This window comes from Taudactylus pleione, unplaced genomic scaffold (assembly GCF_031769625.1).
Source record: "Taudactylus pleione unplaced genomic scaffold, aTauple2 ptg000124l, whole genome shotgun sequence".
NCBI lineage: Eukaryota > Metazoa > Chordata > Amphibia > Anura > Myobatrachidae > Taudactylus > Taudactylus pleione.
This window is the reverse complement of record NW_028284526.1, coordinates 1,156,547-1,179,344: the sequence shown is the minus strand read 5'-3', so window position 1 is coordinate 1,179,344 and position 22,798 is coordinate 1,156,547. Positions and strand designations below refer to the sequence as shown.

At 46.0% G+C, this 22,798-nt stretch overlaps 1 protein-coding gene across 1 annotated transcript in view; it reads left to right on the top strand.

Annotated features, from left to right (window-relative positions):
• The window catches only part of LOC148523955 (solute carrier organic anion transporter family member 2B1-like), a 245,940-nt gene that overhangs the window by 42,681 nt on the left and 180,461 nt on the right, over window positions 1-22,798 (top strand). The window contains exon 8 of the mRNA XM_088472452.1: window positions 640-838. Within this exon, the coding sequence (XP_088328578.1) occupies window positions 640-838 (199 nt within the window). The remainder of the gene's footprint in view (window positions 1-639; window positions 839-22,798) is intronic.

The window sequence follows — 22,798 nt, the reverse complement described above, 5'->3', positions numbered from 1 at the left end:
CTTCGCAATGCGAATTCAGTCGGTATTATCACACTACAATCTGCATTACAAATGCGGATTGTAGTAAATAGAGCCCTTAGACTCTGGGTACAGACTAGTGCCCAGCGTCTACTGCTGTCGTGCTCTGCCGTCTGCTGGGGAGAGAGGAGGGGGCCGCGGGCGGGCAGGGCACACAGGCCCTCTCCTCTCTTAATACGCCCACTGCAGCTCAGCTTTCCCTATATATTACAATTATTCAGTATGTTTTCTCTAAACTATTTGATTTAGCATTTTTAAATAGCACCTAGTTGCAAATCCCTTTGATCTTCACTTTCATGTACATTAATGCTTTGGTGATCCAGCAGCCATGGTTCAATAATAAAGATCATTTGTCATACTGTAGTTACATTCTCTTTGCAAAATATCTTGCCATACACAGGTTTCTGCACCACACACAACACTTCAGTAATGTAATGTCAGGGGTAATTAATTATTGATGTAATTTGATATAATTTGAATGCAAATAAAGTATTTAATTGAGACCCCTCTGCCTGGGGAACCTATTTTTCCAACATTGCTCCCCTTCATGTCAAAAGCTGGCGTTGTGATATAGTGGTCTAGCAACTAATTTACTAAATTATGTGATCTCCTTCTATATAGGGTCTGTGAGCGTTCCTGCGATGGTGATCGGCATCATCACAGGTGGAATTGTAATTAAGAGGTTCCATTTAACTCCCAAGCAGTGCGGAGCAATGTGCGTATTTGGGTTGATATCTTGTACCTTGTTCACTCTTCCTATGATCTTCATGGGATGTTCAGCTAAAAAGTTTGCCAGTCCTCATTCTGACCAATACTTAAGGTAAGAAATCGTCTGGGGAAATTAATCTATAAACATATATAACAGATAAAAACTTTAACAACAAAATGATATACAAAAATAAACTGACAATAATAAGCAACCAGATAAATATACTGTCATCTGTACTAATGATAGTTAAAAGATGGCAAGAATCCTTTTTTTTAAGTGTCTTTATATAATGTAAAGTTAGACAAATCTCAGTTTACAGATGTGTCCACGTACAGTACATCTATCCTCACATTGCACCACAGCCTTTGCACCTAAGCCACGCCATGGCTCCCAACACACTCAAATATGCATCTTATTTGCATAACTAATCAACAAAAGTACAAATACAAATACATGAGTACCCTATACCAGACATGTCTAATATGCGGCCCAAATGCACATTTTGTGCGGCCCACCAGTGTGGGCCCAAATACACATATTATGTGGCCCAACAGTGACAGTGTCGTGATGACGCGCTGCGCTGCCGGGGAGAGACGCCACACCTCACAAGACATGTACTCCCAGAATCCCGCCTTCCGGCAGTAACGCTCTGCTGGGGAGAGACGCCACACACCGTAAGGCCTGTGTTCCCACAAGCGCTTCTGGCAGTAACGCACTGCCGGGGAGAGACGCCACACCTCACAAGACCTGCACTCCCAGAATCCCGCCTTCCGGCAGTAATGCGCTGCTGGGGAGAGACGCCACACACCACAAGGCCTGTGTTCCCGCAAGCGCTTCTGGCAGTAACGCGTTGCCAGCTAGAGATGCCACAAGGCCTACTGCGGCACTCCCAGCTGAATCTCTGTTGCACACCCAGACCTCTGTACAGGCGCCTGTGACACAAGCTCAGCCAGCCGGGACAGGACAAGCGCTGCAGCTGAGACTGGAGTCACTCATAATATAAATATTAAACAAGCCAATGGGTAGAATACTTACTGTGCAAGGTGAATAAATAATTACTCAATTTCTTTGAAATAAATAGATGTTTGCTCTCTGGTATAATGCACAGGAGGCTGATTTATCATACAAAAGGTTTTATTAACATTACTTGTATATAAAAGAAAATGACAATAAAATGTATAAAACTGCAAGGTTGACAAATGTATCCAATTTGTATATATATTTTTCTCTCCTCTCATATAGCTGATAGGTCTTGTGTTTCCGGATACTTTCATATAATACACTTCATTTTCTGTTTTGATACTGATGTACTTTATCTCTTTGTGCAACTATAATACATTATTTCATTCAACTAACTTATTTCTGCAAGCGAGTGTTATAAAAAGAGTGTCACAATTGGTGTCTGAGACACCAGGAAGGCTGAAAAACTTTCTACCAAACATGACATTCCAGGAGCTCCAAACACAGGGACACCATAACTCTTGAAAACATCTCTTCAGACATCTTCATGAACTTGAAACTTTGAGAACTCTAGAAGAAGCTGCAATATTGCTTCCTGAGTTGATTTGCTCAAAAATTAATTCTCTGGTGAACAAAATGTTAAACTATTCAAACAAGCCATCCTCATTAATAATTTTGACCCCAAAACTCTTTGCTTTCACTCACTTGGATTTTCCACCATAACGGCCCATAATAAGATAATCGATTTTACTGCAAATCTTCCCAGAAACTTTGCCTCCATGACTCTCAATATTCAACTCAGCTTCGTCATTCTCAATGGACTCCAAGTATCCCGCGATTACAAAGGTTAAGCCCTTGAAGCATTTATCTGTTCCCAGAAGACTTTGCTTAGTGCTAAGAACTTTAGCTGAAGAACTGGTCTTATCTATAGAAGCAGGAAGATCTGATTGTGAGCATGAAAATTCCTTGGTCTTTAACTTGGAACCTATCCCTTTCTGAAATGTAGGTACCTCAGATGTAGTAGTTACTGGTAACTCCTGTGGAAATAAGTGGCTGGGAAGGACAGGGACAAACGACAGATGGTCTTCAGGACATGGAGAATTATCATGTTCATGATTGAACTCAGATTCCGAGTCAGTATCTAAAGGTAGAATGGAAGAATTAGTATGATTTGAAGACTGATAAGTCTCCTGGGAGGAACAGTAGTAAGAAGGGGACAAGGAGGTGTGCGCACATCTCATGTTCAGGGATGCTGATTCTATAGTGCTGCTTTCCTGGGATGCTTGGAATTGAGCATGCTGGCCCTTGAAAACTTTACCTTGTTTGGATTTCAGGGGAGTGGAGGACAAGTTCTTGGTAGAACAAACAGCCTGCTTGGACAAAATTTTGAAACTGAGAAGTTCACTAGAATTTTGTTTTACAAGGTTAGGACCAAATTCTTTGATAACAGCTTCACTGAAAGTCTTTATATTTAGAAGCATTGGATCAGTAGACTCGATGATAGGATTGGCCCAGTCCAACACCTTACCTCTAAAGGAAAGGAGAAGGAACTTAGCGATGTTGGTGGGAGTGATACCACAAGCTGGATCTGTTTCCATGATGGCAGAGTATTGCTTCATTAATGCATAGTATTGCGATAAGTCCCCATCAAAATAATGCTGGAGTATCCAATGAATCCTGTGTGTTTGAGGATTGTGGAGCACATTCAGGTGCAGGGCTGGAGGAAATTTGAGGATGCTCCGATTGATGGTTGCTTGAAACAACTGAAGCTGACAGATGTTCAGTATTTGGACCAATTGATGGAACTGGAAGAGGTCCAGAGGAGCTAGAGAAGTAGCATCAACAATCAAAGCTGAGAACAGACTACAGAGATTGTCGTCCACTGGAACAATATTTCCAGGAGATGCTGAACAGGAACCATGATCAGAATTAGTAGTACGAGACACTCCTCCCTGAGAACTGGAACCTGAAACCTGCTCCTGGGGTACGAGGCTTGAAACCCCCTCCTGGGGAACAGAACTTGAAACCCCCTCTTGGGGTATAAGACTAGGAACCCCCTCCTGGGGCATGAGACTTGAAATCCCCTCCTGGGGAATGGGACTCGAAACCCCCTCCTGGGGTGCGAGACTTGAAACCCCTCCCTGGGGTGGGAGACTTGAGACCCCACCCTGGGGTGCGAGACGAGACCCCTGCTGGGGCTGAGGCTCTGGAGACCTTTTCTGGGATCAGTGGTTTAGACACCCCTCCTGGGGTTGCCGAATGGAGTTCCCTGCTGGGAGAAGCAGAATCCGGGACGTGACCGGAACAGACAGAATACGGGACCGGAACAGGCAGAATCCGGGATGGCACCGGAACAGGCAGAATCCGGGATGGCACCGGAACAGGCAGAATCTGGGACGGGACCGGAACAGGCAGAATCCGGGACGGGACCAGAACAGGCAGAGTCCGGGACGGGACCGGAACAGGCAGAATCCAGGTCAGGACCGGAACAGGCAGAATCCGTGCTGGGACCGTAACAGGCAGAATCCGGGCTGGGACCAGAACAGGCAGAATCTGGGCTGGGACCGGAACGAGCAGAATCCGGAATGGGACCGGAACGGGCAGAATCCGGGACAGGCAGATTCCAGAATGGGACCAGCAGAATCTGGGCTGAGACTGGAACGGAAAGAATCCAGGCTGGAACCGGAACGGACAGAATCCGGGCTGGAACCGGAACGGGCACTGGGACATTGACACTTGGTGTTACTGTTGGAATTACAAAGGGAACAGTCTTTGATGAAATGGTCAGAACCTCCACAATAGAGACAGAGATATAAATCTTTGCGCCGCTGGCGTTCAACCACTGGGAGTTTGGGGCGCAGGTAACTTCGATGTCTCACTTTACTTGGGATGAAAGAATCTTTGGTTCTTAGGGATTCCAAGGCAGAGGTTTTAGTTGAGACAGAGGTAGCTCTACGAAACTAGGGAATGATTTGAAAAATTTTGAGGAGTAGAGCTTGTAGCTGTTCCAGCAGTTGATGGAATGTAGTTAGGGGTTCAGGCATGATTCCAGTATCATCTAGCTGATTAGACAGAATTTGCAAAAGCTTTAGCACTTGAGGCTGTACGCCACCTGTGAATTCAAGCGAGCGACCAGGTTATGGAAAGCATTTGGTCCAGTATTAGGTGCTTGATCCACCACCATTGTTAGGCCTGAACATACTGTCACAATGGTGTCTGAGAGTTACCTGACTCAGGTGTTGAGCTGGATTCAGCGGAGACAGGATTGACTGGAACCATGGATGATGTAATTAGCTCTGTTTGCATAAGAATTGTATGGCAGTGAGAACTGCCTTTGATGATAAATGGCAGGAACAAGAAACTTGTAATGCTGAAGTGGAACCAGAGGAAAACATGGAGGAACCAAACTGGGACCGGCAGGAAGGCTTGATGAGCTGGATGGGGTATCAGTAGGTAGACTTTAACTTGGATCTGACTCCAGACTGGAGTAGAGTGGAATGGGTAACTTGGAACTCGGATCTGACTCCGGACTGGAGTAGAGTGGAATGGGTGCTGTGGTAGCTGATGAAGAGTCAGTATCTCGGGCACTGATAGGTGCGGCTAGGAATCCGTAAGGTGAACAGTGGTAGCACAGGCTACTTGGTGCTGCTGGATAGCTGTGAGGTGAATGGTGGTAGCACAGGCTACTTGGTGCGGCTGGATAGCTGTGAGGTGAATGGTGATAGCACAGGCTACCTGGTGCGGCTGGATAGCTGTGAGGTGAATGGTGGTAGCACAGGCTACTTGGTGTGGCTAGATAGCCTTGAGATGATGGGTGGTAGTGCGGAAGCTACTAGGTGCGGCTAGGGAGCCATAGGATGATTGATGGTAGGGTGGAAGCTACTTGACGTGGCTAGGAGCCGTAAGATGATGGGTGGTAGCATGGAAGCTACTAGGTGCGGCTAGGGAACAGTAGGATGATTGATGGTAGGGTGGAAGCTACTTGACGTGGCTAGGAGCCGTAAGATGATGGGTGGTAGCTCGGAAGCTACTAGGTGTGGCTAGGGAGCAGTAGGATTATTGATGGTAGCGTGGAAGCTACTTGACACGGCTAGGGAGCTGTAAGATGATGGATTACAGGAAGATAGTAATACTTCAAAGTGCAGTGTGGAGACTCAATTAGACAAGCTAAGGGGACTTGGAAGCAGAAGTTTCACACTGGGTATGCCAGGTATTGCTGTTAGCAGGATTTCCGGGTATGCCAGGTATTGCTGTAAGCAGGATTTCTGGATATACCAAGTGTTGCTGTAAGCAGGATCTCTTGGATATGCCAGGTATTGCTGTAAGTAGGATTTCTGGATATACCAGGTGTTGCTGTAAGCAACATCTCTTGGATATGCCAAGTATTGCTGTAAGCAGGATTTCTGGATATGCCAGGTGTTGCTGTAAGCAGGATGTCTTGGATATGCCAGGTATTGCTGTAAGCAGGATTTCTGGATATGCCAGGTATTGCTGTAAGCAGGATCTCTGGATATACCAGGTATTGCTGTAAGCAGAATTTCTGGATATACCAACTATTGCTGTAAGCAGGATCTCTGGATATGCCAGGAATTGCTGTAAGCAGGATTTCTGGATATACCAGGTATTACTGTAAGCAGGATCTCTGGATATGCCAGGTATTGCTGTAAGCAGAATTTCCAGAGGAACTGGTCTAGGAAGCAGAAGGAGCAGGAGCCTGGGATATCTTTGTACTCAGAAGTAGCACAAACTATACACCACGGGAAGTAATGAGATGTTCAGGCCCAGAATGCTATCAGAGGAAGATATATTTACCCTGGGTCTGGTAGCAATTGGTGGATACGGACAGGTGGTCTGTTAGTAGCACTCTGAGTGGTGGAGGGCACAACATGCAGAGGGAGTGATCATCTCTGCAGTACTGAGAGTCAGAACCACACCTGCGATTACAATCAAAGCCAGCAGTGCTCACAGACAGAGGAGGCCCAGGTGAAAAATCACTGTGGAAAGGAGAGCACAGTCCAACACAGAAGTGTTACAGCCAGTATGATTTAGAGCAGATCTCCCAGGCGAATTGCACACACAGATCCACAGAGCAGCTGGCAGAGAGAAGCCTTAAGGCAAAAGGTAAAAACTAGCCAGGGTTGTGACAAAGAGAAACTGGCGTCCCAGTGTCAATAAATCTTACAGAGTTCTCACATTCACTGCCCAACTCGTAATGCAACTTTATTTGTATACAAATTACTTGTGGCCACGCTTTTTAGAGTATACATACGGTCCGGGGGTCATATCATGCGGTGATCTGGCTTGGAAAGCAGAGATTGCCATTCGGCTTGAATGTGAGTGGCGACTGCCGCTAAGTGCAGCTGATGTGACAGGGCTTGCTGGACATTAAGTTCTCCAACTCCTCCAGCAGTTTAGCGATCTATAATCCACATCAGTCAGTCTTTGCTGTATAGAGTAATCCCGTCTTAGGCTCTTTGCGGTTGAACTCATAACATGCAGACCATTTGGACAGGCATCTATTAAGGATCTCTGGAAGGAATAAAGTCAATGCATTTCATCCCGTGCCTTATCAGGACTTGAATAGGTCCTGATACAGCACGGGACAAAACGCATTGACTTTATTCCTTCCAGAGATCCTATCTGCTATTTAAGAGTAGAGAAAAATATATATACCCCACTGAGGTTTGAAAAGAGATTGTATTCATATAGTTGCAGTCTGTGCATAGACTGGTCAAATCACCTTGAGGTCAAACAAGCCATAACTTGAGGGGTCTAACTTGTACCTGTCATTACTATTAGAGATGTATAATGAGCAATTCATGCCTTATACAGTCAGGTCCATAAATATTGGGACTTTGACAGAATTTTCAGATTTTGGCCTCTATTCACCACCACAATGGCTTTGAAATGAAACAAACAAGATGTGCTTTAACTACAGACTTTCAGGTTTAATTTAAGGGTAATTACATCCAAATCAAGTGAACGGTGTAGAAATTACAACGGTTTCTATATGTGCCTCCCACTTTTTAAGGGGCCAAAAGTAATGGGACAAACTAAACAATCCTAAATCTAACTTTCACTTTTTAATACTTTGTTGCAAATCCTTTGCAGGCAATTACAGCCTGAAGTCTGGAACGCATAGATATCACCAGACGCTGGGTTTCATCCCTGGTGATGCTCTGCCAGGCCTTTACTGCAAATGTCTTCACTTCCTGCTTGTTCTTGGGGCATTTTCCCTTCAGTTTTGTCTTCATCAAGTGAAATGCATGCTCAATCGGATTCAGGTCAGGGGATTGATTTGGCCATTGCATAACATTACACTTTTTAGCCTTTAAAACTCTTTTGTTGCTTTTGCAGTATGCTTCGGGTCATTGTCCATCTGCACTGTGAAGCGCCGTCCAATGAGTTCTGAAGCATTTGAGTGAATATGAGCATATAATATTGCCCGAAACACTTCAGAATTCATTCTGCTTTTGTCAGCAGTCACATCATCAATAAATACAAGGGAACCAGTTCCATTGGCAGCCATACATGCCCGCGCCATGACACTACCACCACCATGCTTCACTGATGAGATGGTATGTTTTGGATCATGAGCAGTTCCTTTCCTTCTCCATACTCTTCTCTTCCCATCATTCTGGTACAAGTTGATCTTTGTCTCATCTGGCCATAGGATGTTGTTCCAGAACTGTAATAACTTTTTTAGATGTTGTTTGGCAAACTCTAATCTGGTCTTCCTGTTTTTGTGGCTCACCAATGGTTTACATCTTGTGGTGAACCCTCTACATTCACTCTTGTGAAGTCTTCTCTTGATTGTTGACTTTGACACATATACACCTACCTCCTGGAGAGTGGTCTTGATTTGGCCAACTGTTGTGAAGGGGTTTTTCTTCACCAGGGAAATAATTCTTCTGTCATCCACCACAGTTGTTTTCCATGGTCTTCCTGGTCTTTTGGTGTTGCTGAGCTCTCCGGTGTGTTCTTTCTTTTTAAGAATTTTCCAAACAGTTGATTTGGCCAAAAATAATGTTTTTGCTATCTCTCTGATGGGTTTGTTTTGATTTTTCAGCCTAATGATGGCTTGCTTCACTGATAGTGACAGCTCTTTGGATCTCATATTGAGAGTCGACAGCAACTGATTCCAAATGCAAATGTCACACCTAGAATCTACTCCAGACCTTTTACCTGCTTAATTGATAATGAAATAACTAGGGAATAAGCTACACCTGTCCATCAAATAGCTTTTGAGTTGATAGTCCCATTACTTTTGGCCCCTTAAAAAGTGGGAGGCACATATAGAAACCGTTGTAATTCCTACACCGTTCACCTGGTTTGGATGTAATTACCCTCAAATTAAATCTGAAAGTCTGCAGTTAAAGCACATCTTGTTTGTTTCATTTCAAAGCCATTGTGGTGGTGAATAGAGGCCAAAATATGAAAATTCTGTCAATGTCCCTATATTTATGGATCTGACTGTATGTGTTATCAGTAGACAGTGAGCCACATTCCAATGGGGTGACCATTGTAAGATGTGTAGAGATGCTAAGTATTATGGGTAATCTGAGACTCTACACAAAGAGGTTTTGAAAGAGTTTATCTCCAGACATTAGGATACGTCATTACTGTATTTCTTTGTCTGAGTATATCTTAGAGCTTATAGAGCATGTGCAAGAGATACCAATCAGTGCTTGGTACCTAGTATGTAACTAATATCGGCTTAATATCTGGAACGCCAACACCCATATACTAGGGTATATAAATCAGGAGCTAGACAAAGACTCTTTGGCTCGTGCATGGACCTGAGACTGCAGTATATGGTGCCTGCAATGTATATTGGACTACCTGGGCGTTATTGAAATGAGGGCTCCCCAGATGAAGATGAAGTACATATTATGTTGAAGATGATGAATTACCGGTGTCATCTGAATACATAGACAAAAGTTGAGTATTTTGTATATTAATTGTATATGTTTGTTTGTTACTTGTCAATAAAGTGTGTTCATTTGTACTCACTCAAATGGTCACATGTGTATACTATTCATTTCGATCAGAACGAAACCCACCGTTATGCAATTGGATACATTTGTAAACCTTCCAGTTTTATACAATTTATTGTTGTTTTCTTTTATATACAAGTAATGTTAATAAAATCTTTTGTATGATAAAATCAACTTTCTGTGCAATATACCAGAGAGCAAACATCTATTTTTTCAAAGAAATTGAGTAATTCATTGTTCACCTTGCGCAGTAACTATTCAACCCATTGGCTTTGTTAAAAGGTTTTTTTCTTTTGGTCTCAACTAGACCAAAGCTGTTACTTGCTAGCAGGTGATATATACATATATAAAATGAATTAGTATTTAAACTTTTTGTTACAACTAAGCGCCGGGTATTGTAGTTTAAATACTACATTGTCACTATTTACACATAATATCACACCTGTACAGGTGCCTACACACTAGACGACTCGCAAACCATGTGATGTTGGCAACGATTTTCCTTGATCTCCCCGGCAACTCCTCGGTACTCCTGGACATACAATATCGTGCTTTAAACTGTGCAATCTGACCAACGACCTAGAGCATCCTTAACGACTTCCAATGCGTTGGTAATGAGATTGCCAGATCTAACTGCATGTCGGTAAGATCTGAGGATACGACAAATGACCCGCGGGACTGCACATCGCCATCGTTATCGTTCATGGATACTACACGATTTGCATGGTTTGCAGTTACGATGCATCGGAATTGGCCAAATCGTGCAAAGAATCTTCTAATGTGTAGGTACCTTAAGTACTGCCTGGTGCTGCCATGCTCTGATAAATGGCACTGTCTGTGCAGTCACACAGCTTCTGCCTGCGTGTCACAGTTATAGTATTGGGGGCAGTGTGTGTGTGGCTATGGGAGCAGTAAGTGTGTGTGTGAGGCTATGAGGGCAGTAAGTGTGTGTGTGAGGCTATGAGGGTAGTAAGTGTGTGTGAGGCTATGAGGGCAGTAAGTCTGTGAGTGTGAGGCTTTGGGAGCAGTAAGTTTGTGAGTGAGGCTATGGGGGCAGTAAGTGTGTGAGGCTATGGGGTAGTAAGTGTGTGTGTGAGGCTATGAGGGCAGTAAGTGTGTGTGTGAGGCTATGGGGACAGTATGTGTGTGTGTGAGGGTATGAGGGTAGTAAGTGTGTGTGAGACTGGGGAAAGTAAGTGTGTGTGTAAGGCTATGGGGGCAGTAAGTATGTGTGGGAGGCTATGGGGGCAGTAAGTGTGTGAGTGTGTGTTTATGGCTTTAGGGGCAGCATGTGTGTGTGTGAGGTTATGGGGCAGTAAGTGTATAGGTGAGGCTATAGGGGCAGTAAGTGTGTGTGTGAGGCTATGGAGGCAGTAAGTGTGTGTATGAGGCTATGGGGGCACTAAGTGTGTGAAGCTATGGGGGCAGTAAGGGTGTGTGAGGCTATGGGACAGTAAGTGTGTGTGAGGTTATAGGTACAGTAAGTCTGTGTGTGAGGCTATGGGGGCAGTAAGTGTGCGTGTGTGAGGCTATGGGGCAGTAAGTGTGTGTGTGAGGTTATAGGTACAGTAAGTGTGTGTGTGAGGCTATGGGGGCAGTAAGCGTGTGTGTGATGCTATGGGGGCAGTAAGTGTGTGCTTATGAGACTAGTAGTAAGTGTGTAAAGCTTTGGGGGCAGTAAGAGTGTGTGTGAGGCTATGGGGGCAGTAAGGACCTCATTCAGAGTCGGTCGTTGCGGCTGCACGGTCGTACGCCACCGATGTTCGCTATACTGCGCATGCGCAAACTAGCCGCTACGATCAGAAATTTCTCTCTCCTTGAACACAGCCAGGTTGGTAGTTTGAGTGACAGTTGGAGGCGTTTGTGGGTGGTAACAGGGGAAGGTGCTTGAAAACGGGGGAATGGAGATCCGAACGCAGGCGTGCCTCATTATCCGAACGTCGTTTTATGGGAGTGCATACGGATTATGGGAGTGCATAATTAACAAAGTTAATTACACTGACATGATCATAGAGCTTAAGAGAGGGTATAGTCAACCTTAAGCTCTACAACCAGTGCTGATGGTCGCGATTAATCCTTATATGCCCGGAGATGACGTGCAATGCGTTCGAGAAGGGGGCGTATTTTTCTGTCTTCCGACCGCTTCCTCCCCTTGGTCGGCCAACTACTGATCCGAACTTAGGGACGCAACTTGCGAGGGAATCATTTGAATATCCGGCCCCTTTTTCCGTACGACCGTGCGGCCGCTTCGACCGACTCTGAATGAGGTCCTAAGTATCTCTGTGGGGCTTTGGGGGTAGTGTGTGTGCAATGCTATGGGGTAGTAAGTGTGTGTGTGAGGCTAGTAAGTGTATGTGTGAGGCTATGGGAGCAATTACTGTGTGTGAATCTATAGGGGCAGTAAGTGTTTGTGAGGCTATGGGGGCAGTAAGTGTATGTGTGAGGCTTTGGGAGCAGTAAGTTTGTATGTGATCCTATGAGGGCAACATGTGTGTGTGTGTGAGCCTATGGGGGCAGCATGTGTGTGTGTGAGGCGATGGGGGCAGTAAGTGTGTGTGTGAGGCTATGGGGCAGTAAGTGTGTGTGTGTGAGGCTATGGGGGCAGTAAGCGTGTGTGTGTGTGAGGCTATGAGGGCAGCATGTGTGTGTGAGGCTATGGGGGCAGTAAGTGTGTGTCAGGCTATGAGGGTAGTAAGTGTGTGTGAGGCTATGGGGCGGTAAGTGCATGTGTGAGGTTATGGCAGCAGTAAGTGTGCGTGAGTGAGGCTATGTGGCAGGAAGTCTGTGTGTGAGGCTATGGGGGCAGTAAGTGTGTGTGTGAGGCTATGGTGGCAGTAAGTGAATGTGTGAGGCTATGGGAGCTGTAACTGTGTGTGAGTCTATAGGGGCAGTAAGTGTGTGTGAGGCTATGGGGGCAGTAAGTGTGTGTGAGGCTATGGGGGCAGTAAGTGTATGTGTGAGGCTTTGGGAGCAGTAAGTTTGTGTGTGAGGCTATGAGGGTAATAATTGTGTGTGTGTGAGGCTATGGGGCAGTAAGTGTGTGTGTGAGGCTATGCGGGCAGTATGTGTGTGTGTGAGGCTAAGGGGGCAGTAAGTGTGTGTGTGTGAGGATATGCGGGCAGTATGTGTGTGTGTGAGGCTAAGGGGGCAGTAAGTTTGTGTGTGTGATACTATGGGGGCTATGGGAGCAGTAAGTGTGTGTGCGATGCTATGGGGTAGTAATTGTGTGTGTCTGAGGCTATGGGGGCAGTAGGTGTGTGTGAAGCTTTGGGGGCAGTAAGTGTGTGTGTGAGGCTATGGGGCAGTAAGTGTATGTGTGAGGCTATGGGAGCAATAACAGTGTGTGTGAATCTATAGGGGCAGTAAGTGTATGTGTGAGGCTTTGGGAGCAGTAAGTTTGTATGTGATGCTATGAGGACAGCATGTGTGTGTGTGAGGCTATGGGGGCTGCATGTGTGTGTTTGAGGCTATGGGGGTAGTAAGTGTGTGTGTGAGGCTATGGGGCAGTAAGTGTGTGTGTGATGCTATGAGGATAGTAAGTGTGTGTGTGTGAGGTTATGGGGGCAGTAAGTGTGTGTGTGATGCTATGAGGGTAGTAAGTGTGTGTGTGAGGCTATGAGGGCAGTATGTGTGTGAGGCTATGGGGGCAGTAAGTGTGTGTGTGAGGCTATGAGGGTAGTAAGTGTGTGTGTGAGGCTATGAGGGTAGTAAGTGTGTGTGTGAGGTTATGGCAGCAGTAAGTGTGCGTGAGTGAGGCTATGTGGCAGGAAGTCTGTGTGTGAGGCTATGGGGGCAGTAAGTGTGTGTGTGAGGCTATGGTGGCAGTAAGTGTATGTGTGAGGCTATGGAGCAGTAACTGTGTGTGTGAGTCTATAGGGGCAGTAAGTGTGTGTGAGGCTTTGGGGGCAGTTAGTGTGTGTGAGGCTATGGGGGCAGTAAGTGTGTGGGTGAGGCTATGGGGCAGTAAGTGTGTGTGTGAGGCTATGGGGCAGTAAGTGTGTGTGTGAGGCTATGGGGGCAGTAAGTGTGTGTGTGAGACTATGAGGGTAGTAAGTGTGTGTGTGAGGCTATGGGGGCGGTAAGTGTGTGTGTGAGGTTATGGCAGCAGTAAGTGTGCGTGAGTGAGGCTATGCGGCAGGAAGTTTGTGTGTGAGGCTATGAGGGCAGTAAGTGTGTGTGTGAGGCTATGGTGGCAGTAAGTGTATGTGTGAGGCTATGGAGCAGTAACTGTGTGTGTGAGTCTATAGGGGCAGTAAGTGTGTGTGAGGCTATTGGGGCAGTTAGTGTGTGTGAGACTATGGGGGCAGTAAGTGTGTGTGTGAGGCTTTGGGGCAGTAAGTGTGTGTGTGAGGCTATGGGGCAGTTAGTGTGTGTGTGAGGCTATGGGGGCAGTAAGTGTGTGTGTGTGAGGATATGCGGGCAGTATGTGTGTGTGTGAGGCTAAGGGGGCAGTAAGTGTGTGTGTGAGGCTATGAGGGCAGCATGTGGGTGTGAGGCTATGGGGACAGTAAGTGTCTGTGAGGCTATAAGGGTAGTAAATGTGTGTGTGAGGCTGTGGGGGAAGTAAGTGTGTGTGTGTGGCTTTGGGGGCAGTGTGTGTGAGGCTATGGGGGCAGTAAGTGTGTGTGAAGCTATGAGGGTAGTAAGTGTGTGTGTGATACTATGTTGGCTATGGGGGCAGTAAGAGTGTGTGTGTGAGGCTTTAGGGGCAGCATGTGTGTATGTGAGGCTATGGGAGCAGTAGGTGTGCGTGTGAGGCTATGGGTGCAGTAAGTGTGTAAGTGAGGATAGAGGGGCCGTAAGTGTGTATATGAGGCTATGGAGGCAGTAAGTGTGTGTATGAGGCTATAGGGTCAGTAAATGTGTGCGTGTGAGACTATGGGGGCAGTAAGTGCGTGAAGCTATGGGGGCAGTACGGGTGTGTGTGTGAGGCTATGGGGGCAGTAGTTGTGTGTGTGAGGCTATGGGGGCAGTAAGTGTAGTTGTGAAGCTATGGGGCAATAAGTGTGTGTGAGGCTTTAGGGGCAGTAAGTGTATATGTGAGGCTATGGGGGCAGCATGTGTGTGTGAGGCTAGGGGGGCAGTAAGTGTGTGTGAGGCTATGTTCGCAGTAAGTGTGTGTGAGGCTATGGGGCAGTAAGTGTGTGTGTGTGTGAGGCTATGGGGGCAGTAAGTATCTGTGGAGCTATGGGGGCATTAAGTGTGTGTGTGATGTTATGGGGCAGTAAGTGTTTGTGTGAGGCTATGGTGGCTGTAAGTGTGTGTGTGAAGCTTTGGGGGCAGTAAGTGTGTGTGTGAGGCTATACGGGCAGTAACTGTGTGGGTGAGGCTATGGAGGCAGTAAGTGTGTGTGTGAGGCTTTGGGGACAGTAAATGTGTGCGTGTGAGTCTATGGGGCAGTAAATGTGTGAAGCTATGGGGGCAGTAAGGGTGTGTGAGGCTATGGGGGCATTAAGTGTGTGTTTGTGAGGCTATGGGAGCTGTAATTGTGCGTGTGAGACTATTGGGGCAGTAAGTGTGTGTGTGAAGCTACGGGGGCAGTAAGAGTGTGTGTGAGGCTTTAGGGGCAGTTAGTATATGTGTGAGGCTATGGGGGCAGCATGTGTGTGTGAGGCTAGGGGGGCAGTAAGCATGTTTGAGGCTATGGGACAGTAAATGTATGTGCGTGAGGTTATGGGGGCAGTAAGAGTGTGTGAGGCTATGGGGGCAGTAAGTGTGTACGAGGCTGTGGGGGTAGTAAGTGTGTGTTTGTGAGGCTATGGGGCAGTAACTGTGTGTGCAAGGTTATAGGTACAGTAAGTGTGTGTGTGAGGCTATGGGGGCAGTAAGTGTGCGTGTGTGAGGCTATGGGGCAGTAAGTGTGTGTGTGAGGTTATAGGTACAGTTAGTGTGTGTGAGGCTATGGGGGCAGTAAGTGTGTGTGTGATGCTATGGGGGCAGTAAGTGTGTGCGTGTTGGACTGAGGGTAGTAAGTGTGTAAAGCTTTGGGGGCAGTAAGGGTGTGTGTGTGTGAGGCTATAGGGGCTGTAAGTATCTCTGTTGGGCTATGGGGCGGTAAGTGTGTGTGTGGGGGGATTGGAAAAGGGAATTGTTGCATAGAGCTAAAAGAAAAGGACATACAGTACAGTATATGTAATAACAATAATAATGTAATAAAAGGTCGCACACAGAAGCGAATGCAGCAGTGTGTATTGGTGGTCATCATTCTGTGAGCTTATGCAAATAGAGCATTGTTTTTTCTTGCGCCCCACACACTCTTAGACCTTGAATATTCGACCCAGTTGGGAATTTGAGTTTTGTCATGCCCGGTCTAGACATTGGTGCTGGCATTGCTTTCAGCTGCTGTGAGTGGCTTAGATGCTAACCTAGGTTAAAGGGAAAAGACTATGGAGTAATGAGAGTAGGCTGCGCTATGCATCATTGTGCTTCTGTAGGAAAACACTAACCCTGAGTGTCTAGGACACTATTAGTGACTTTAGATGCAGCTATGATGTGAATACAAGTTCAGGAATAAGTAGGAAAATCTGGGGATTGCTATCTGTGGCGGAAAGCCTAAGCGGCACCTGTCACACATCGGTGTCTAGGACCATTATCATGTCCGGTGGTGTTACCTTGATAAATTAAATTAATGGCTATGGGTGTGAAAGGTATCAAATCCCGGCAGTGGTAGCCCGGCAAGGGTGAAGATCCCGATCATTCCTAAGGTAAGTATCGCTAACCTATTCTACCCCTTAACCCTCCCCCTCTAAGTGCCTAAACCTAACACCCCCTTCCCCACTGCCTAAACTTTAGTCCCCTGGGGGGGGTGCCTGACCCTATCCTCCCCCCGGGGGTGCCTAGCTTAACTTCGTTCGGTATGCCGGGCGTCAGTTTTCTGGCGTATGGTTAATGACAGGCCTGTCATTAGTACCACGCCAGGATTAGAGAGTCTGGAAGCTGGCTGTCGGCATTTAGACCGTCGGCTTCCAGACTACATCCCATGGCTACACCAATTTATAAAAGGCAGCAAATTACACGATAAGAACAATGTGGTGATTTTGATTTATTGTTTACAAAAAAAACACTAGAAGTATAAAAGTATAAAATTACACTTAAATAAATAACATTGTAATAAGCGCCAGTATCAAATATGTTTTCCTCCTAAAAAGTAATGGAACCGTATTTCATGTGATTTAATGACCATATTAATGTCCCTCATGTAATTGCCGATAATGTACCTGCGATACTGTATGCCGGCACCCCATGGATCCATTGCCACTAGGGTGAGCGAAGGACTGCAATAACTACTCCGGCAACTGATGTGTTTGGCGTAAAACATATCGATGATGTGAGCCACCCATTTAGTGACTATTTAGTGTAGAGGTCGAATAAGGTCACAGAATAAATGAAAACAAAGGAATGGACACCCTTAACACGTTTCTTTCTCTACAGAAGGATGTATTCATCATTATTATCATTATATACATATATATAGTATTTAGTAAAGAAGGCACTCAAAAGTAGGGATGTGCGCCGACCTTCGTGTTTTGGTTTTGGATCTGGATTGGTTTTGTTTTCGCGTTTTTCTTAAAATATCATAAAAACAGCTAAAATCACATAAAATGGGCATTTTTTGATCCTATAGTATTAATAACCTCAAGAACATTTATTTCCAGCCATTTCCAATCAATTTTGACCACCTCACAATATTATTTTTTTCAAGTTAAGGCCAAAAGGTTGCATCCAGCTAGCTGGCTGACTAAGCTAAGTGACACAGTGGGCGGCACTAACATGTGGCAGTTCAGCTTCCAATTTCCAACATGGATACAGTGTGTTATACAATGTGGGTTGGATACACCAATAGTGCACTTACTGTGACAGCAGTGTCGGCAGAGTGGGATTGCTGACGGTGTCCTCAGTACATGGAGTGGCAGTGCTGCGATGCTGGCAGTGTCCTCAGTACAGGGTATCTGCAGTGTCAGCAGAGCGGGGGTGTCTTCAGTGCAGGTTTCCTGGCTGTATCGGCAGTGCAGGGATTGCTGACAGTGTCCTCAGTACATGGAATGGCAGTGCTGTGGTGCTGGTAATGTCCTCAGTGAAGGGTACCGGTGATGTCGTCAATGCCAGTGGTGTCTTTAGTGCAGGTTTGCTGACTGTGTCGGCTGTGCAGGGGTGTTTTCAATGCAGGGTGCTGGCGGTGTCGGCAGAGCGGGGGTGCCAGCGGTGTCCTCAGTGCATGTGTGCTGACAGTGTCAGCAGTACAGGGGTGCTGGTGGTGTCCTCATTGTGGAAGTGCCGGCAGTGTCAGCAGTGTGGGGCTTTCTGATGGTGTCCTCAGCACGTGGTGCAGCAGTACAGGGTGCCGGCAGTGTGTGGTGTCAGCAGCGGGGGATGTTGTCATTGGGGGTGCCGGCAGTGTCAGGCAGCAGGGGATGGTGGGCACCATCTACTCTTGTTTCCTGCCTGTGGGCTGTGAATCAGGGCATTTCTTTATTTATTTCTGGGCCTCCAGGTCGCTCGTACAGCTGTGGGTGACCACCCACAGCTTGTGCGAGTGGCCTGGCAATGATTATCGCGACCATCGGGCTTGCGATGACAGGCAGCTCTCTCAGCCAATCAGCGTTAAGCCCACTCAATACAAAACCTTGTGACCTGATAGCGGGATCGTAAGGTTTTGCCTCGGATGAGGGATCCGGGGTAGGCAGGAAGATCCGAGCTTGGCTCGGATCGCCCCGGATCCCCGAAATTCGGGTGGGTTCGGTTCTCTGAGAACCGAATCCGCTCATCCCTACTCAAAAGGGCCTTTAAAATAAAACTTATCTTGTGGAATATACATTTTGGCTCAGGACAGATAATGAGAGTTTCAGGAACTGAGTTCCTGCTTAAAAATAGCACTGGATGTGTAAGGGAGAAACTCCCAATCACTTAAATTAATAGATGAAACACTACCTGTTTTCAATTGTGTCCATACTAAAACTAGGGATGAGCGGGCTTGGTTCTCAGAGTACATCCAAACTTCCAGGGTCCGACGGCATCCGAGACACAGCTTGGATATCCCCGCCTGCCCTGGATCACTACCTGAGGCAAAACCTTGAGATCCCGCTACCGTATTTGCCTCGTGCTTACCGCTTATTAGCTGAGAGCCTGTCACGGCTCTTAGCAAACCGACACCGCCGACACCATCGCACTGAGAACACTGCCAGCACCACCACACTGAGGACACCACCGGCACCCCCGACACCACAGCACTGAGGACACTGCTTGCACCCCCGCATGGAGGACACCCCTGTCACCCCTGCTCTGCTGACACAGCCGGCACAAACACCTTCGGAACCCCCGCACTGAGGACACTGCTGGGACTGTCGACACTGCAGTTACAGTAAGTGTAATATTTGTGTATCCAACCCACACTGTATCCGACCTGCACTGTAACCCGTGCCATATCCGACCTGCACTGTATCCAACCCACACTATATCCCACACTCTATCTGGCCTGCACTGTATCCAACCCACACTGTATCCGACCTGCACTGAAACCCACACTGTATCTGACCTGCACTGTAACCCGCACTGTATCTGACCTGCACTTTAATCCACACTGTATCCGACCTGCACTGTAACCCGTGCCATATCCGACCTGCACTGTATCCAACCCACACTATATCCCACACCGTATCTGACCTGCACTGTATCCAACCCACACTGTATCCGAACTGCACTGAAACCTGCAGTGTATCTGACCTGCACTGTAACACGCACTGTATCTGACCTGCACTGTATCCAACCCACACTGTATCCAACCTGCACTGTAACCCACACTGTATCTGACCTGCACTGTAACCAGCACTGTATCTGACCTGCACTGTATCCAACCCACACTGTATCCCACACTGTATCTGACCTGCACTGTATCCAACCCACACTGTATCTGACCTGCACTGTATCCAATGCACACTATATCTGACCTGCACTGTATCCAACCCGCACTGTATCTGACCTGCACTGTATCCAACCCACACTGTATCCGACCTGAACTGTAACCCGCACTTTATCTGACCTGCACTGTAACCCGCACTGTATATGACCTGCACTGTATCCAACCCATACTATATCCCACACTGTATCTGACCTGCACTGTATCCAACCCACACTGTATCCGACCTGCACTGTAACCCGCACTGTATCTGACCTGCACTGTAACCCGCACTGTATATGACCTGCACTGTATCCAACCCACACCATATCCCACACTGTATCTGACCTGCACTGTATCCAACCCACACTGTATCTGACCTGCACTGTAACCCGCGCTGTATCTGACCTGTACTGTATCCAACCCACACTGTTTCTGAAGCCATAAATATTTCCACTGCACTGGAGTCTAAATATTTTGATCCATTGCTTTACCTCCTATCAGACACATCACAGTATAGAAGTAAATAATATTGTTAATAGAGTCCAATAGAGAGGGGTGCTACCAAAGATTAAATATAGATGCAAAAACTTGAACAAGGAATGGGAAAATGGGAAAATAATCTTACAGCTAGGTGCACTCAAGCAATGTATTGAATATTAAAATATAACTTTTAATAGATCATATAAAATGTTTTATTGTAATAAGCACATGTGAAGCTAGCGAAATAAAAACAAAACATAGATAAGAATGTGAAGAAAAACAGATAGATACAAGTGTTTAAAATATAATTCCGCTGACGAGTAGATAAACTGGCATCCAAAATATGTCTGTGCTTTTCACCATAAATTAATAATTGGAGGTAGTGCTATTCTTAATATATTGTGTGCAGTTGTTTTTAGACCATAAATAACTCTTACAGAGATTCCTCCTGTAGTTGTAACCCAATAATGTTGCAATACTTGCTTTAGTTGCCAAAGATATTATTGGATATTAATTGTATCCAAAAGCCGATATTATAGCAACATACTGTTATTCTTAATATAAATATCTTAACCACAATAATATTATGCATATATTTTCCATGTATTATCACCCTTGACCATTGTTGTTAGTAGGTTATATATATGGATAAAACATCTTTAATATGGTTAGGCAATCCTATATATATGTATCAGTGACGGTTGTATAACACGGCTCCTATAATCACTGCCGTCAGGGACCTAACATCCAGCGGAGTCAGTGTATCACTAGATAAGGGTATTGTGGTATAGATATATAGTGAGATGGTCTTAGGGAGATAGTTTCCATTCAGCCTGTGTTTAATAGGCAGTATATGCATCTAACATAATACACATGCACAGTATATCTGGTCTCCCGCAGACCTAAAAACAAACAAACTGCATTGCACTAGCTTTACGGCTCCGTGTACGGAGTCAAACAGTATTAGATAGCACAGTAATAAGTAGCTATACACTGGTGCGCTCTGTCAGCGGAATTGCCGACGCGCATTTCGCTATACAGATAACTTTCCACACTGTACACTGTATCTGACCTGCACTGTATCCAACCCACACTGTATCTAACCCACACTGTACCTGACCTGCACTGTATCCAACCCGCACTGTATCTGACCTGCACTGTATCCAACCCACACTGTATCTGACCTGCACTGTAACCTGCACTGTATCTGACCTGCACTGTAACCCGCACTGTATCTGACGTGCACTGTATCCAACCCACACTATATCCCACACTGTATCTGACCTGCACTGTATCCAACCCACACTGTATCTGACCTGCACTGTAACCCGCACTGTATCAGACCTGCACTGTAATCCGCACTGTATCTGACCTGCACTGTATCCAACCCACACTATATCCCACACTGTATCTGACCTGCACAATATCCAACCCACACTATATTCCACACTGTATCCGACCTGCACTGTATTCAACCCACACTGTTTCTGACCTGCACTATATCCAACCAACACTATATCCCACACTGTATCTGACCTGCACTATATCCAACCCACACTACATTCCACACTGTATCCGAAACTGCACTGTATTCAACCCACACTGTATCTGACCTGCACTATATTCCACACTGTATGCAACCTGCACTGTATTCAACCCTCACTGTATCTTACCCACACTGTAGTTTCCCATACTCTATTCAACCCACACTTTATCCTGCACTGTATCCAACCCACACTGTATTCAATCTACACTGTACCTGCACCATAAACTGCACTGTGTCCGACCCGCAGTGTATCCCGCATTGTAACTCACCCGCACTATATCTGAACTTAACTGTAAACTGCACTGTATTCGACCCGAACTATAACCGACTAACACTGTATCCAACCCACAATGTATCCCACACTGTATCTGACCTGCACTGTATCTGAACTGCACTGTATCTGACCTGCACTGTATCTAACCCACACTGTATCTGACCTGCACTGTGTCTGACCCGCACTGTATATAACCTGTGCTGTATGCAACCCGCACTGTATCCTGCAATGTATGTGACATGCACTGTATCTGACCCACACTGTGGACCTCATTCAGAGTTGGTCATAGCGGCCACACGGTCATACACATCCGATGTTTTTCTTTCTGCACCTGCGCACGGCTAGCTGTGCGCATGTGCGTACGAGCTCTACCGATGCAAAATACTGTCGGTCGTAGGGCTTCCGAAACGGAAGAGGCTTGCGAAAGTTGATTGACAGGAAAGTCCGTTTGTGGGTGTATACAGGGGTGGTGGTCTGCAAACGGAGGCGTGCTTCAGCGTTTCCAGGCGTTTTAGGGGAGTGCATAAATTATCTGCTTCGTACGACCATGAATTGCGGATGCATGACAATGTCACTCTACGAACAGGATGATCGTCCAGGCTAAGGTAGGCAAGAAGCGTCCGTAAGCCACAACAGTACAATCGTTAATTCGATGTTACTTGTGATGTTTCTAATTGGAACCACACAAACCAAGCAGCTAAGATTGGTGCATTGTAACTATTAACACTGCTAATTACCTTGTAAATGATTTCACTTGCATGTGCATTAGGGAATTCATAACACAACTGTTTATTTGTGCTTTTTTAACTTAATTTTTCCGGGCATTTTTTAAAACATATAGCATTGTGTTTTGCGTAGTAGCCTTTTCAGATATCATACTTTTTAAACCATGTATACATTGATATAGTTAAATTTAGAC